Source organism: Ictalurus furcatus, chromosome 22, assembly GCF_023375685.1.
Source record: "Ictalurus furcatus strain D&B chromosome 22, Billie_1.0, whole genome shotgun sequence".
Taxonomy (NCBI): Eukaryota; Metazoa; Chordata; class Actinopteri; order Siluriformes; family Ictaluridae; genus Ictalurus; species Ictalurus furcatus.
Window position 1 is genome coordinate 6,727,963 of NC_071276.1, and position 17,959 is coordinate 6,745,921.

Below are 17,959 nucleotides of genomic sequence, written 5' to 3' on the forward strand. Positions count from 1 at the left end.
GACAAGCAGACTAAGGACATGGATTACTGGAACCATGTCCTGTGGTCTGATGAGACCAAGATAAACTTATTTGGTTCAGATGGTGTCAAGCGTGTGTGGCGGAAACCAGGTGAGGAGTACAAAGGCAAGTGTGTCTTGCCTACAGTCAAGCATGGTGGTGGGAGTGTCATGTTCTGGGGCTGCATGAGTGCTGCCGGCACTGGGGAGCTACAGTTCATTGAGGGAACCATGAATGCCAACATGTACTGTGACATACTGAAGCAGAGCATGATCCCCTCCCTTCGGAGACTGGGCCGCAGGGCAGTATTCCAGCATGATAACGACCCCAAACACGCGTCCAAGACGACCACTGCCTTGCTAAAGAAGCTGAGGGTGAAGGTGACGGACTGGCCAAGCATGTCTCCAGACCTAAACCCTATTGAGCATCTGTGGGGCATCCTCAAACGGAAGGTGGAGGAGCACAAGGTCTCTAACATCCACCAGCTCCGTGATGTCATCATGGAGGAGTGGAAGAGGACTCCAGTGGCAACCTGTGAAGCTCTGGTGAACTCCATGCCCAAGAGGGTTAAGGCAGTGCTGGAAAATAATGGTGGCCACACAAAATATTGACACTTTGGGCCCAATTTACATTTACATTTATTCACTTAGCAGACGCTTTTATCCAAAACGACTAACAAACGAGAAAAATACAAGCACTGTTACACAAGCTGTACACTCACTACTTTACATTGTAGCAAAGTGTCATTTCTTCAGTGTTGTCACATTAAAAGATATAATCAAATATTTACAAAAATGTGAGGGGTGTACTCACTTTAGTGATTGGTTCGTTCCTAATGTCTCAGCTGTTCTATGTCATGCCCTTAGATTGCGTGTATATTTAAACCCCCCTGTGTCTTTGGTCTGGGCCAAGTATCGTTTCTGCATTTTGCTGCCAGTACTCTACCAAGCCGTTCTGTCCTTTGTTTCTCGTTCCATGGTTTTTGGTCCTGTTCTCGTTCTCATTTGTGGTTCTTGTTTAAGTCCTGTTTTGCCGATCACCTGATCCCTCACCTGTTTTGTGACTGTGTTTTTGCCCTATGATTTGGATTTGTCTGCCTGCCTGCCTCTCTTCATTAAAAGCTTTAACTGCACTTGCATCCGTCTCCAAACCCTGTTTACCTGACAACCATGGAATGAGATTTGTTTCCTAAATAGCTGCTGTACAGAGTATGTTCACCTCCACCCCTCAGCAAGCATCACATCATGGCATATTTACAGAGGTATGTGGACTATATGTGAAGGACACCCTCATCTCTAGGATGCTTTGCATGCAATGGGCAAGCTGTGCTCTTCATAGACAATTGAACAAGTGTGCACTACTGTGTTCAGTATATGAATCATTTTTCTATTTGAATAGTTGAGTGATTGGATAGGTTGGTATGTTGTGGACGTCATTTAAACTCAGGCATATATTCCTGCGCTTGTACTTTTGAGTTATTGGTTACATAACTCAAACTACACGCACAAGGTTTTGTAATTCATCACCAGAGAAGCAGTGATCATAATTCAACTTAATTATGTTTAATTCTGCATAATAAATTTAACCATACAATAACTGATTTACATATAATACATACAGTTGCAATCAAAATTATTCAACCCTCATTGCAAATCAGGTTTATTGTCAAAATTTACAGAATTTCAGCTGTTTGCAATGAACAAATCAAACAAAAACCACTGAAATAGTTCAACACAATGAATGCTTCTAGTGGTTTCCCCAAATTCAACTGAAAATGCAACTTATAATGATTTCTCCAGTTTCAAAATTATTCAACCCCCTCACGACAGCACAAATATGCTAAACAGGTGTTGTCTCAATCACACCTGATGCAACTAATCAAGGGCTTCATTAGTTGCACCAGGTGTGCTTGAGCTGAAACACATGAAATACCTGAACTGGCTAGGGACAGAAAATACATTAAATACCTGGACAGGGCAGAAAAAGGAAGCTATCAATGGCTGCAAGCAGATTTCTAAGAAGGCAGGTTATGAAAAACCCTTGAGTGACTGGAAAAAACCTGCAAGACTTGGTGCAACAGGCACTGAGGTTTCAGTGAGCACAGTAAGGTATGTACTAAGCACAGAAGGTTTCCATGCCAGAACTCCAAGACGTACACCACTACTGACCCAAAAGCACAAGAAAAGTCAGCTCGAAATCATATAAATAAACCACAGAAGTTTGGGGATTCTGTTCTGTGGAGCAATGAAACAAAACTGGAACTTTTTGGCACGATGGATCAGCGGTATGTCTGGAGGAAGAAGAATGAAGAACGAACACTGTCCACAGTCAAACATGGTGGTAGCTTGAACCCCAGAGAAAATCTCTGGTGGGATTTGAAGAAGGCGGTTGCAGCACACAAACCCAAGAATATTACTGAACTGGAGGCCATTGCTCATGAAGAATGGGTTAAGATTCCTCAGGAACACTGCCAGAAGCTATGTTTCTCGTTTACAGCAAGTCATAACAGCAAAAGGAACTCTACTCAGTACTAAAGATGCTTGCCATGAAGGAAATTTTGAAAGTGGAGAAATCATTATAAGTTGCATTTTCAGTTGAATTTGGGGAAACCACTTGAAGCATTCGTTGTGTTGAACTATTTCAGTTTGACTTGTTCATTGCAAACAGATTAAGGTCTGTAAATTTTGACAATAAACTTGATTTGCAATGTGGGTTGAATAATTTTGATTGCAACTGTAAGTTGCAGTAGGAAAAGGCCATTTATATGAAATTTGGCACAAAAATGGTAGTAATAATAATAATAATAATTACAAACTGTGAACAGCAAATGCTAATCTTTTATGTCTTCACAGGAACCTTCAGCTCAAACCAAGAGTAGATATTCAGAGCTATTCAATCTTTAAGCAATCAATCTAACAGGGCACACCTGGGCAGCAAGAAACTCCTATCAGTCATGTGGTCCTATATTTTTGATCATTGAAAAAATGGGTGGGTTCCAACAAAAGGTGCCATGTTCTAAGTTGTTTAACACACCTAGATGTAAATTCTATCATCTTATATTTGTCTTTTGTTCTCAAACACAAATGTCTTCAATGTATAACGAAAACAACATAAAATTGGCCTTGCTGTTCCAATACTTTCAGAGGGGATTGTATTTACCATTGTGTGGATGTTAGGAAGCAAAACAAAAAAGTGTATGTGACATACAAGTGGCTGCATTCACTTATGGGCAAGAAATGGGCTTTCTGCTGTACACTGTCTTATCTTGCTGTTTGTCTCAGTTCAGATTTCCTGCTACTCTTTAAAATGCCTCTCCACCATAATCTTTACTTCCACATCTTTTGAAATTTGCAAATCTTCTTTCATCTGCACCTCATTGTTTGCTTTTATGACTTTTTCAGCCTTCTCCTCCTTCTTCATCTTCCTGTAGAACATGAGGTTTTCCTCGGGGTAGGTCACTTTGGCAAGCGGCAGCTTGTAGATTGTCTTTGTCTCCGTAGTAATCAAGAGGAAAGTGAGGGCAGACAGGCAGAAAGGCCACGTGCACGCTGGAAGCCCGAACTGAGATATGAAGCATTAAAAACATTTTTACAAAAAAGGGAAGTTTGGAACACCCTTGCTAGAATAGGCTTTCATTTTAAGTTTTGCCATTGTGAATAACAACATACTTACAGTAGCCATCACATTGCCAATTGCGGAGCCAAGATATGCACAGAAAAATGCTAAGGGGGAAATGAGAGAGGAAGGTCATTAGTGGCTGATCACACTGGAAATGGTTGTTACATAACCAGAATCATTTAGCACTCAGGAAAGAGGAAATGGTTATGATAGGCATCATACCACAGGCTATAGACAGGAGATGAACCTGCCATGTGAGCGCATAGAACATTCCACCGATTGCAATGCAAGCCAAGACACAGTTGTATCCCCACAGTCCAAAGTAGATGTTCTCAAATGGCGCCGCAAGAGCGAGACCTAAAATAATAAATTTGAGATTATTTCACTGATGAAATTACTTGGTCTTCTTGGATCACTTGGGGTAATATTACAAAATGTCCTACATTTATGAGAAGGGACAAATTTGCTTCTCTTGTATTGGAATTCCCCCCATTTTCTCCACAATTTAGTCACCTGCCAATTCCGACCCACCTGCCAGCTATCCCCTCTCATATTTGTAACGTAACATACTCAGAAGAAAGTGATATTTACCCTCTTTTGCATACATTTGCTTACAGATGCCCACAATTGGCTAGTGTTGCTGTGATTGACAGGGGAGAGAGAGTATGCCATCCCTCTTACCCAGAGCACAGCCAGTATTGCTAAAAATGGTATTGTCATGATTCAAACTTGTGTTCTCCCAATGAGAGGGTGCACACTTTTCTCTTGCACCATTTAGGAGCCCCTTTGCTAATCTTTTCTTTAGGGTATTGTGATTGAAGCCAGAGTAGAGAATGAAACATGAACGGTTGAGTCTTACCTGACACCATCCCAATAGTTGAACCAATAACAGCATGTGCGCAAGTTATTGGTGAAGAAATAAACAGGGCCACAATGAATATGCCTCCTGTCCAAGGATTGTCACAGCCATAGACCTGCCCAATGCCAACAGGAATGGACCGGAAGAGCTGTGAAATTGAGTTCATGTAAAGGGTATGTGATTTAGAATGCAGTGCGTAAGTGCTGCTATTGATAATTGAAATGACAGCTTAATCTGATGTTGCATAAAATAACAACTATATTTTCTTGAGAAAAAATGTGGCACTTCAAGCTAGGTGAAATTCCACACTGACACAACAAAGACTTCCACTCATGACTTCAGCATCAGAAGATTCTAGAAACAACTCCTGTTACCTCGGAAATCATTTCTGTCTTTGGACACATGTACAAGAACTTGCAAGACACATCTCTGGTCAGCATAAAAAACAGTATGCAAGCACACTTCCAGCAAGGCTCTTACCTTAGCATAATCTAGCTCAGACCATGTGATGTTGGGGAAGGAGGCGATTGGCTGGATGAGGACCTGGGGGAAGTGGCGGTTGTAGTGGCCTGTAGCTACCATATGAAGACACACCAGAATGTTAAAAGGCAAAGTAAACACGGGCAGATCCCACCGACTGTTGATAGAGGCCAGGGCACTGGACACAATCGGGCTGTAAGACATGAAACAATCAGGATTTATTATCAGGAATGGGCTTTTTGACAATCTCTGCTCAAGCAAGGTTTAAATGTCTAGTAAAGAGACACTAGTTGTAGAGCTCCTTTCTTTATTTCAAGACTACAATGGCTGACAAGTAAGGAACAAGTAGGTTTTCTAGTATTTTCCAGTGCAGAAGGCAGCATGGTAATGAGTTTACTGGTATTTCTGTATAGCCTTCATTTACACATTAGGAAAAAGATGACGCACAACCATCATACAAGATTCCTGAAAAGTTTGCAAGAATTTTGAAAGTCCATTGCCTTAAGAATAATCTGTGCCCCAAATCAGTTTCATTTTTTGATACTTAATAAAGATACTGTGGCCAACCCATGACAGAGTCAACCTTAGTGTTCCTGGAATTTTGCGTTCCTGCACTGTATCGCGCAATCAGGACTACCTCGGTGCCAAAACTGAGTATTATTAACGTCACTACATCACATGAAACTCTGGCTGATGTTATCTGTTTTATCTTGATTTTGTCTTGTGACAGCATGCCACCCTGACTTCTCTTGACATCTGTCTACGTCTATCGTGCACCAGTACGATGCCGTTCCTCGACTTATTGGACATTTTCAATCAGTCTAAACAAATCATTTATTTTATTGCAGCGATTCTGTTAAGATTAGTCGGGACACTGTTGGCTTTCTGTGTGTGCAGTGTCATGACTGTGAGTTTAGCTGCTGCTGAGCAGGGGCATGGGAAAGGGGTGGGGGAAGGGAAGGGAAGGGGGCAGGGTTTTGAGCCCCCTACTATCCAAACAGTTCATACCTGTCCACAGTAACACTGGTACAGAAATAAAATGGACAGCACAACTAAAGCTTTTTTGATAGTAAAACACTGTATACAACTGCCACAATAAAATTATAACATCTAAATCCAAGATCAGACTTTTATAAATGTTTACTACCTTACATTACAAAAATCAGTTTGTTCACGGTTTTATAAATCATGCACATTTATAATAATATATAGACCATCAGCTTTATTGAAGAAAACAAATGAAAAGTTCCACATTTAATCACAGATGTCATCTTCGAAATGCATTATGTGTTTTGGTATCCCACCCCTCTGGAATTTAGCCATATATTGTAGTGAGTCACATTCAGAAATATCACTATGTGCCTTGGCTATGCTGAACCAACCACCTCCTAAATTTTTAATAGGGCAGTCTAACTTAATTGACACCCACGTGGAACAATTGAAGAAACTACTAGCTTTCAAATAAGACCTTACTTGCCAAGAATGACCATTCAGAGGCAGAAAAATCCAAATGCGTTATTTCCCCCTCACACAGTTTTACGCACACAGCTATTGGTCTGGTGCTGTTGATATGCTGGCAGTCAGCGGGTACAGGCCAATCAGCTTATAGCGTCAAATGGCTTTGTTGTGCAAATAATAGTGATGGTTGTTCCTCCAAAAGTTTATAGAGTAAGTTTTGGCATGTTTTAGTCCTTACAGCGTTTGCTTTTTCTGACACTAGCTTTCTCCTGATCCTTCTCACATTTCTTTTTCATGCTATCTAGTGACAATTGTGAACACCTTAACCTTTGCCAAAAGAGACAAAGCCTCAGCTGGGAGAAAACATTGTGTACTCTGCCTTGAAAGGAAGATTTACAAATGCAGGTCTTGTGATGTGTTTCTGTGTACTATAGTGGACCATCTTTGTTTCACTGAGTGGGGATGATGTCAAGGACAGCCAGGCTCAACGATGCGCACTAGACTCTGATTCTTAATTGTTTTTTTCATTCAGGTTTTTTTGGCACTTTTGTTTGTTTTGCATGTACTAGTTCATATTTTGCACTAAATAGTTATTTTTGCCTCCTAAAATCCAACCCCACGTCCATGTCATCGGAAGTGGAAAGAGCACCTTCTTCATGCTTGTATTACATATATGGCAGTGCTAACAGGGCTCTGGTGCTGATTTCAGTAAAGGCTAAATGAGATGAGTAAGTTTCAAACTTTTTACTTGTGATATTGCACATTTTGTAGCTGAGGTTCATGCTATTCCCATTTGTTACTTCATTTTGTTCCGTTTGGATATATTTTTCATGTCATTTGTTGGTGGATTGTTCCATCTGAACATGTTCTTTTGTGAAATTTTTAGCAATGCTTGCTATTTTTAAAAGTTTTCTGCTACTTTTTGAGACTTTGTCTGTTTTACCTAACCTAGGTGGTTAGGTAAAAACAGAAATACTTATGAAAAACTACAAATTATTAAAGCATCAAGTGTCTACTTTCATATGAGCCGTTAACCACTACTGTGGAGTGTGACATCTCAAATAAATTCAATGCTGAACACAGGCACCCACAAAACAGGCAAAAATTCCACACTGTAAAGTTGGATAAGTTTATTTAACTCAAAAAATTTGAGGAAACTAGTTACCTCAAAATTTTTAAGTTGATTAATCAATTTCTTTAAGCTAAATACCCTTAAATATAACAAGTTTGAGTTAAATTTTTGTTATATTTAAGTATATTTGGACCTCAATTTTTTTTAGTCAAATGAACTATCCGGTTTTACAGTGCATTTTTGGCCACTGGTAAAAAGAATTAAATGGCAAACTTGATAAAATGGCAGTGCTTTTGATTACAAATGCTATCAGATTCGAATTAACCATGAGAACAGAGACATAAGTATCACTGCTTGCTTTACATAAAATCCAACGGTATATCTGCTTGTGGATCTACAGAACATGCATGTGCTCAGCATTATTTATATAGTGTATAGCATTTCTCTATTTCAAAAAGAATAGAATAAACAGAAAAATGAGTGCCTGAAACTCACCATGCCATTGACATAAAGATGTTGGGCAGCAGAAGCCACCAGTACCAGTCACCTGCATTGGAGAACACTGCCATTAAAAGACCAACCAGGATTCCATTGTACCCATACAGGCCTGCTGCAATTGCCCCTCTGAGAGAAAGTTAAATTGAAATTGCATTTTTCCAAACAGTAAATAACTCACAAGTTATGATATTGTATGACTCGCAGTCTGAAAATACCTGTTTTGTTTGAGAATGAGAGCCGAGATTGTGGCAAACAAAGTGCCCACAAAGCCATTGAGAGCCCACCATCTATTCTGGAGGATCAGTCCCGCGAAGATGATCAGTCCACTCAGAGGGTTGTTTACGAACATGACCTGTGCTGCTCCTCTCAACACCCAATCAAAAATCTGAAGCAAGATGCATTTCTCTGGACAAAACACATTTTACAAAGATACAGTAAGAATCAGTAATATGCATAAAGATAAAGATAGTAAACAATGAAGAAGAAGAAAAATACAATTACTAATATATACATTTTTACAAATGTTCAATCTAAAAAAGAATTTAACAGCAGAGCGTTTGTTCATCAGAAGAACCCGTTAAGCAGCTAAAGACTACCCAAAGAACCCTTGAGGAATCCTATTCTCTAAGAATGTATGTACCATTATCTTTTTACGTTTCAATGTGGGGAAAGATAAACACAAAACATCTTGCTATGCTGATAGTTATTTTATAGAACCTTCAATGAGAACAGTCTATCTGGTCTGCAATAGTGTATTTGTTGCTCTCTCGTATCAGAGTGCTGACCAATCAAAATCTGGAATCCCCATTTTGATTTATTCATTCATTCATTCATCTTCAGTAACTACTTTATCCTGTCATTGTGGATCCACAGCCTATCCCAGAAACACTGGTTGGTAAGTGGGAATATAACCTGAATGGGACAGCAATCCATTGCAGTGCAACATGTACACACATTCACACACTCATTCACACCTAGGGGCAGTTTAGAGTAGCCAATCTGCCTGCCTGCCTGCAAGTACAAAACTGTGAGGAATGTACCAACCTAAATATATGTAGATCCCATGATGTGGTGTGATAACAAAAATGCACTTTCTCTGCACTAGAAAACGTATTAAATGCCAAAATGGGATGTTAATATTTCTGGTTTTCATGTTTTTAAAAAGATCAAACCCAAATACCAATAACTGAAGCAATAACAATGCACCTCCTTGATGCTATATGCTTATGTACACTGACTACCCTGAAGAGACTGGTGATCAGCAGTTAGGTCCATTTTTGCATTTAGATGTACTGGAACATTCTGCCTGCTACAGCTGAACCACTGAAGAGATGGTGGAGACAGATAGAAACATGCATGACTGCTTTTATAAACATCTATTAGGCTTAGCATGCCTGCGTGTTATCAGCACGAAGATGACAGCATTTACATCACAGAAATGTCACAGAAAAATTACTTGCTTTCTTTCTGGTAATCTTCTCATGCAAACCAAAATGTATTTATTTAGAACACAGTTAGGACCGGCTCTAATGATTATTAGACAATGTCTATTGTAAAAAGCGCTATACAAATAAAGTTGAATTGAATTGAATATTAAAGCGCCTCTATTATGCTATATTAAAAGTCCCTAATTTTGTATTAGAGGTCTCATACAAAAGGTTTACATGGATCCAAGGTAAAAAAAAACACGTTCTCATAATTTACATTGTAGCATCAGTCTTTTTTTCTCAGTGTCACAAACGATTCACTCAAGGATCCGTTCACTCTAAACAACTCCTTTTAGAGAGCCTACTCTGCTCTGATTGGTCAAATGCCCCACTCTGTTGTGATTTGTCTACCGCTTACAGCACGTTTCAGAAAGGAAACGCCCATTACCATATCTGAATTTCAGCTCAGTAATAATGTTTTCAGTTTTACATTTGAGACTGAGTACGATAGTGATATACAGCAGAAGATCAACCCGAACCACCATAGCACAACGAGAACAGGACATTTCTCAGTGGTAAGCTTGTATGTAGCTTGACAATAACGTGAGTTAGCCGGTTAGCAGAGGCCTACAGCTGTGCACCGGTTGTACACGTATATAACACAAAACTACGCATTTGGAACACCCGGTAGAAAATATATACATAAATAATTAATCAAACTTACAGGTTGTGATGCAGAGGCGCAAGATGGTCCAAATAAATTGGGTACGTCCCAGTCTTTAATGTATAATCGTTTCGCAAATCCCGCGTTGACTTGATTTGAGAAGCAGTTGTCGGAACACAAACGAAGGTCGGAGTTGAACTGCTGTGGTATCGTTTTAAAAATTAATTCTAACCACTGACACATCTTCATCCTTTGGGAGTCTATGCAAAGTGGTTTTGCTTTTGCAGCTCAGAAAACATCTTCTATACATGAACCTAACTCTTTCAGGACGCAACTACATCTGTAGTGTTTGAGGGCGGGTCAAAGTACACGTTGTTCGTGAGCAGCCAGTGAAGACCAGAGGTGGGTTTTTTTGTTACAAACCTATGTAGGTTTGTGCAGGAAGTAAGTCTGGACTTACTGACGACTTGTTTCAGGTGTTCGGAATCTGTTCTTTTGGGAGACAATAACTCCATTTGTTGTGCACTTTGATTTTTGAAACTTTATTATCTATAATGGCTATATAACACACTACATGAAAGGCAATATCTGAAAAAGGGGCACTTTAAGATATATTGATTTGACAGCACTGATTGTACAAGGAAGCTTCCTTCGAAAAGAAAGTTCTTGAATCTTGAATCTAAAATGATTTTATCTGTTCATAGATAGTTCGTTTTATCACTCATATAGCAGCTATAAACAGTCATTCTCTTACCAGACTCTTATTTTTCTGTGTCACGACATCAATCAGACAAATAAACAAAACAAAACATAGCTTATCATCGTACTGAGAAACCAGAGTACAAATCTTTTGTCCTGTGTGAAAGTTGGTATGACTCGTTTAAGCCTACCTTTCATCCACTTGTCAAAAGGAGCCATATTTCCCGAGAAGTAAGACACGAAGCGTGTGAGTTTAACTTTGATCTTTTGAAGGTTAGAAGACTCGGTTTGTGTGTGCTGTTGCTCATTCTGCTGCAGCTGTGAGTTCTTCTGAGTCTGTAGAACTGTGTTAGCCATGAGGGGCTGCAGCTCCTGTCAAACATAATATATTAGGAATTTCTCACTAAAATGCAGTAAGAGATTTTTGTACAGCTTTGTGATGTATAGGCCATAGGTAATATTATAGATGTGGGTTATCAGAATAAAAGTAAAATACTTTTCATGACATACTGTAAATGCATGTCAATGAGATGGTACCAAGATTATCAATATAGTGTGCGTTTAAATCTATTTCAGGTATTTAATGTTCCATACATTCCGCACCATTGTACCTTTGAGGGTAGATTTACTTTATTTTGTACCTTGAAGAAAAAAAAATATTGCACCATTGCCTTTTATGACAGTGCAATTTGATTTTATATGGTTAGGAATAAAGAGAAAACCAGTTCACACACGAAATATATTGGCTGATGTCAGACAGTATATTCTATGGGTTATATTAAACATTTTGCCAGATAAGCCATGGAACTCATCAACCCTGTTCACACTATTATTTGATATTGAATGCAACGTATGTACGTATTTACTGTACTGTTACTGTAACTGCTCAAGTTACCTGGTTTTGTGTTTTATTATGAAATATCTATCTTATATATATATATATATGTGTGTGTGTGTGTGTGTGTGTGCATCATTACTATCTGTTCCGATACTTTTGCTCACCTAAAAATTGTGTGATCTGCCATGTGCCATGTTCTAAGCTCTTTAATACACACACACACACACACATTACTATCTGTTCCGATACTTTTGCTCACCTAAAAATTGTGTGATCTGCCATGTTCTAAGCTCTTTAATACACACACATGCAAACATGCACACACACACACACACACACACACACACACACACACACACACACACACAAAGTGTTACTTTTTAAAAAAAAAAAAAAATCTGTCATTTATTTAAACAGAGATGGGATAATTATCCTCAGACCATAAAGTTCAGAGCTAATTGAAAAGGCATGCAGTCATAGACATAGCCTAGGAGTAATTGGATATAGCATACTAATTGTAGTATTGCTTCTGTAAAATAACAGAAAAAAGAACAAGGATGACAAACACAATCTGTAAACTAAATAAAACATGCATAACTACATAAAGATAAAAAATAAATAAAGAAAGAAATTAACAATTATGTTTTATCCTAAATTTGCTGCACAAATATTTACACCGTATATAGCAGAGGCTGTCAAACCTTTTGGAGCCAGGAACCCCTTTAACTGTTTCATAGATATATAGATATCAGCACAGATTTATTTTATTCGCATATTCCAAATATTTAAATATTAGGCACATTATTCAAATGTGTAGAGTATTATTATGGCTATTCATTGGTGCCAAAGAGTTTGTTATTTAACAGAACATATTAAGCCTAATTTGACATTATTTATAGGCCTACACATTTCTGAATTATTGAGGTTAGATGAACCCCAGTCAATACAAGTGTCCTAAAAAGTGACTAATTTGGTTGCCTTACCTTGGAGTGCTCAGTAATGGATGTTCTACAGAAACTTGTGATATTCCCTGAAATACTCTGGGGCAAAAATGAGACAGTCCTTTGTCATTTAAATTAGTCATTAATAAGAAAAACCTGTTGTTTAGTATGAAAGTCTATTATTAACTAAGCAGAGCCATACCTCTGAAACTTGTTTTCCAGGCATAAATAAGGCCAGTTCTTCTCCAGCAAAAATCTCAGTTACTTTGAAAGAGCTGCTGACCAGGCTTTATATTGTGCTAGTGAAATCCAGGCTCCTCCTCTGCAAACACAAATGCAAATTAGGAAACAAGGAAGAGGAGGCCTGAGGTTTTATCGTGAATCCTCATCATTCTTATCATTTATAAGACATTAAAGATTCTTTTAGATGAGATGCACATTTAGATTGCCTCTACAAACCTGTAGTTGCTCTCAATAACTTTTGTAACTACAACATCAGGTGAAAAGGGGGGGGGGTGTTTGGGCAGCAATGTGAGTCTATGGATAACAAAGGAATTAAAAAAGAAATGATTACAGAGTTCAATGAGTGTGTGCCTTATTTCATAACCTTCAGATAATCACCAAATGTGGAGGCTATAACTGAAAGACACAGGAGAAAAGTTAGAGAAATTAAGTGCAAAAGTAGAAAAAGATGAAAACCTGTACAACAAAATTAAGAAAACATTTGGCCTTTTGAAACCTCTTCTTGCTTTTTTTCTGTTTCATGCAGGACTTGGTAGATGTTTGTCAAAATTATTCCTAGTTCCAGAATACTCAAGTTTTTACTACCAAACCTAAGCAACATCATACTGTATATAACTACACTATATACATATACAGCCTATAAATGTATACTGTATTTGTCTATAGAAATAAATGACAGATTTGAACTCAGGCCTGAATAATAATAATAATAAGTTTATTTTTAAACCACCTTTCTACACACTCAAGGTTGTGTTACAATTAGAAATTGCTTACAACACAGCAAGAGAAAAGAACAAGTCACAGCTAAGAGTCACTACCGTGCCACAAGAGTGTATTTGGTAGTGGAATTTGGAAAAACTTGATCTGGGTGGTTTAAAGAAAAGGTGGTAAAGAATCCAAGGCACCCAGGACTGATCTACAGGCTGATTCACGTTCGACAATACGGGTCTGATTAAACAATGCGTGACTGATCAGTAGAGGCGCCTGCGCCTCGGATCTGACCACTTTTATGAGATTTTCGTTGCTATTTGTGATGTGTTGGAAACTGGTAGCCAAGTTTGTGAGGTTGGTTAGCCAACCATGTTGAAAATTGTGATTGACTGTTTATCTTGTAGGTGTTGGCTATTGAATTAACTATATTTCCAAGCAGGTCCCGTTTAGAACGTACAAGTGATACTTTTATGGCAAGTCTGCCTTTTTAATCAGAGATTAAATCATCGATTCATGCCTGGAGCCATACATAAGTTTTTTCATCATCATTACAATGTTGTACAAAAGCAGATAATATATTTGAAATGTTGCATGTCACATGAGTCATAACCAAATTTACATATCATGTAGTAGTGTTTTGTTGATATTTCCCTTAAAAAGTGCACCAGGAGGAATGGGGTATAGCTTCGGGTATTGTTTTGGTTTGCTATTCTCGCAAGTAGTTCAATTAAAACAATGACTAACAGTCCATGAGCAATTGTGTGGGTCAGTGAAATTGTCCATGTTATGTTCGCGTTTCCCCACACAATAAGTTCCTTCCTTTCGGCTTGTCCAAACAAATGTTTTGGTATGTTATCATATGGTTTGTATAGTGTTAAGTTGAATTGTTATTCTGTGTAGCTTGTGTGTGGTGTGAGTGTTCCAGTATGTGGCAGGTTCCAAATTGTTGACAAAATAACATATTTTAGGGTCTGTGCTGTTATTAATCTTTTCATATAGAGTGCACATCCCACCTTCTTTAGCACCTGGATATATTTTTAGTTGATACCATGCAGTGATATTGTGTTGAGATCGCCATGCTGGAGTGTGTTTTGATATGTTCATGGTTGAGAGATGGGTGTAATTTAGGTAGGTTGTTCGACTTTGATCTAGGGTCGAGGTGTAAGATAAAAAAGTAATAATATAAATAATAATCATAATAATGAGGTCGACACGTTTTTGTCGACCCGTATCAATTTCAATAAACTACCAGCAGAAACGGTACTTCAAAATCAAATACAGAGTCTAACCTAACTCCGTTGAATTTATCAATTATCACCGACCCCCCCCGCCCCCCCCCCCCCCACCACCACCACCACACCCCAGGGCACTGGGTGGTAAACCAATAAAATCTAATTGTAATGATTCCAAAGGTCTTTTTGCAGAATTTTGTTCAACCAGGTCTGCCTTGGTTGATGGTGACACATACAATGCATGTATCGCACCATCTTTCAATGTCTGATGCAATTCTTGGCCACCAGATTTTTTTTTTATCAGCTGTTCTATTTTGGGAGCTGATACATGTGCATAATAATGGTATAATTTTATCAATGGTTTCTGGAGGGCCTCTGGAATGGAACAGGCAGAGCTTTCACCTGGGCAACAGTGTTATGGGAATGAGGTCGGTGAGCCCATCTCCTCATATGATCAGTTTATGGGGCTGTTCCGACGTGTCTTCGATCACACTCCCGATAGCAAGGAAACGGAAAAAGAGCTCATGACCATTTCCTAGGGCTCGCAGTGCGTAGCAGAATATGCTCTCAAGTTCCAGACCATCACTGCGAGGAGTGAGTGGAATGAACCAGCACTGAAAACTGTGTTTCGCAATGGACTAAACCCGGAAGTAGTAACGGAGCTTGCTTGCCGCTACGACCAACTCACCCTTGACTCGCTCATCAATCTAGTCATTCATCTCGATCACCTGCTTCTGAGCAGCTGTCCAGCCCATAGCGATGCAGCTCTCACCACACAGAAAAACCTGGCAGAGCCCATGCAGCTGGGGCACGCATGGCTCAACAAAGCTGAGAGGGAGCATGCCGTCGAGTTTTGCTTCTTTTACTACACACAAGATACCCTTCTCATCTGGCAGTGTCCTCTCAAGTTTGATCGGGACACCGGGGAGAGCAGGGGACTCTACATCCCGCTCCCAAAGGGTGAGTCCATCCCAATTATTCTCTCTTCAAGCCTTCATTTTATCAGTCATAGTAGAATGCTCAGGGATATCTGTCCTCACAGCATTAATCAACTCTGGAGCAGTGGGGAACTTCATCGACCATGATACAGCACAGAAGCTCAACATCCCCAACAGACCCTTACTCCAACCACGCAAGAGCCAAGCCATCGTTGGAGCGCCAATTGGGGGATGACTGATCTCATACTGCACCGACCCTCTTTCTCTCCAGACTGGTGCCTTGCATAGGGAATCCATCACCCTCTATGTCATCATCTCAGCCCAACCCCCAGTCATGATTTGACTACCCTGGCTGGACCAACAACATGGAGAAGCTTTTTTAACACCTGGCATACAAGGACGAGGTGTTCCACAAGAGAACTGGAATAGACTAGTATGTTGTTGATGTATGTGATGAAACACTTCCCCAGCATGTCCCTCAGGATGTCATTGATCAGGCACTGGAACACTGAAGCCGCGCTAGAGAGCCCATATGGCATGACCAAGAATTCATAGTGGCCAGAAGTGGTACTGAAGGCTGTTTTTCACTCATTAGAGAATACCAAAGCTGATGCACTCTTCCAGGAACACAGCCCAGAGGTACAAGTATGCTCTGATGAGTTCATTCTCCCACCAGTACTCTCAGCTCCACTGAGTGGGAGTTAGATCAAACCCTAGCATGAATCCCAAGCTCTCAGCTCCCAGCTGCATGTTCCCCTAGTAAACAGTATGTGCCCGAACAGCACCAGCTGGCGCTCATCACTTGGGCCCACACGGCAGTCGCCACATGCCACCCAGGTACATGAGAAGTACTGGTGGCCCAACATGCTGAGGGATGTGCATCGAGTGGTCTTGTCATGTTCAAACTGTGCCCAGTCCAAGTTTCTTCAAACATTAACAGCAGCAAACTAGTTCCTCTTCCCATTACAGAGCATCCCTGGTCACACATCTCTGTGGATTTCCTCACCGACCTGCCAGAGTTTCAGAGAAACACAACCACCTTGTGATTATGGACAGGTTCTCTAAGTCACTCCACTTAATTCCACTACCAGCCCTCCCATCAGCCTTTACCACAGTGGAGGTACTGTTCCAAAACATGTTCTGATATTTTCAGATCCCCAAAGAGATTGTCAGTGATCGAGGACCACAATTCACATCACAAGTGTGGTCCAGCTTCATGAGAAAAATGAACACCACTGTCAATTTAATGTCAGGATACCACCCACAAGCCAACGGCCAAGTGGAACATGCCAACCAAGAGATTGGGTGATTCCTCTGAACATTCTGTGTAGCCAACCCAGAGGACTGGTCCAGATTCGTCCCCTGGACTGAATACACCCAGAAATCCCTACGTCACTCAGCAGCACAACTCACCCCGTTCTAGTGTGTCTTAGGCTACCTCTTTTACCGTGGAACACCAGCACCACATATTCCCCAGCAGTCGATTACTGGTTCCAGCAGAGCGAGCAGGTCTGGGAAAGCACTCGTGTTTATAGAGACACCTGTTCATCACCACTGGCGCACATGGCAGAGGCGGGGTGAACAGTAAGACGACACGGCCAACGGCAGATGATTGCCACGGCTGCTCCCTCTCTCGAGCATGCCAGGGGGAGATTCAAGAAACCTGCATTCTTAGAGAGAGGTGATTTGAACCTGATTGATAGCAAATGCAATTTTCTGTTCTGCTGAACATTACAGAATCAAGCCCAGACACCACGCCATTGAACCATGGAATTCATCGCTTCTCAGAGCCACCAGGTCGCCAACATTCTTCAACCATGAGGCCACTACAATGCATGATACCCCACCTGAAACCTCAAAGCTGCCTCACTGCCTCACCTCCTATCATGTTAACCCCTATTCTCTTAGCTCTTGTAAGTAATTTTAAGTAGGTTATACTCAACCCATCTTCATATGTCAAATTATGGTTAAGAATCACATTGGTACAAAACTGCAAGTCCATTGTGAGTAAAATTTATTTCTCAAAGACCCCACGATCCCTCCCATGAATCCCAGGCTTCAACATTTGCCGGTGATCAGCCAGGGTCCAGCAGATTTATCACCGATGAGCTCCTAGCAAACTGCAAAATGGGCAGCCACTTCATTCCTCGATCCCTGAGGTGAGGATGCTCACCACCAGTTGTCCCACCATGAACCTGTGGCTGGAGGGGATTCCCCTCTAGGCCTTGCTAGATTCTGGAAGTACAAGCACATTGGCCCACCTGTCAGCTCTCCCCTTGTTAC

General features: G+C 40.2%; 1 protein-coding gene across 2 annotated transcripts; it reads right to left on the minus strand.

Annotated features, from left to right (window-relative positions):
* Positions 1-1,921: 1,921 nt before the first annotated feature.
* Positions 1,922-12,833, minus strand: LOC128598974 (urea transporter 2-like). Of its 2 annotated transcripts, XM_053610237.1 has the most exons (11): positions 12,755-12,771; positions 12,595-12,651; positions 12,052-12,140; positions 10,965-11,145; positions 8,199-8,388; positions 7,981-8,109; positions 4,956-5,148; positions 4,476-4,623; positions 3,839-3,973; positions 3,671-3,720; positions 1,922-3,559 (listed from the first exon to the last, which is right to left on the minus strand). In XM_053610237.1, the coding sequence occupies exons 3-11, from the start codon at positions 12,079-12,081 to the stop codon at positions 3,293-3,295; spliced, it is 1,323 nt and encodes a 440-aa protein (XP_053466212.1). In that variant the 5' UTR covers positions 12,082-12,140; positions 12,595-12,651; positions 12,755-12,771; the 3' UTR covers positions 1,922-3,292. The 2 variants fall into 2 exon arrangements, with proteins under 2 accessions (XP_053466212.1, XP_053466210.1); XM_053610235.1 differs by lacking the exon at positions 12,052-12,140 and having other exon boundaries at positions 12,755-12,833.
* Between the last annotated feature and the right edge of the window lie 5,126 nt (positions 12,834-17,959).

Bases quoted from the DNA above. Each gene is read 5' to 3' on its own strand.
- LOC128598974 (XM_053610235.1), bottom strand. From the start codon at position 12,778: ATGCCTGGAAAACAAGTTTCAGAG. The intron at 12,652-12,754 runs GTATGGCTCTGC...TTTTTGCCCCAG, and splicing joins CTGGAAAACAAGTTTCAGAG to AGTATTTCAGGGAATATCAC. The intron at 8,110-8,198 runs GTATTTTCAGAC...ACTTTCTCTCAG, and splicing joins CTCATTCTCAAACAAAACAG to AGGGGCAATTGCAGCAGGCC.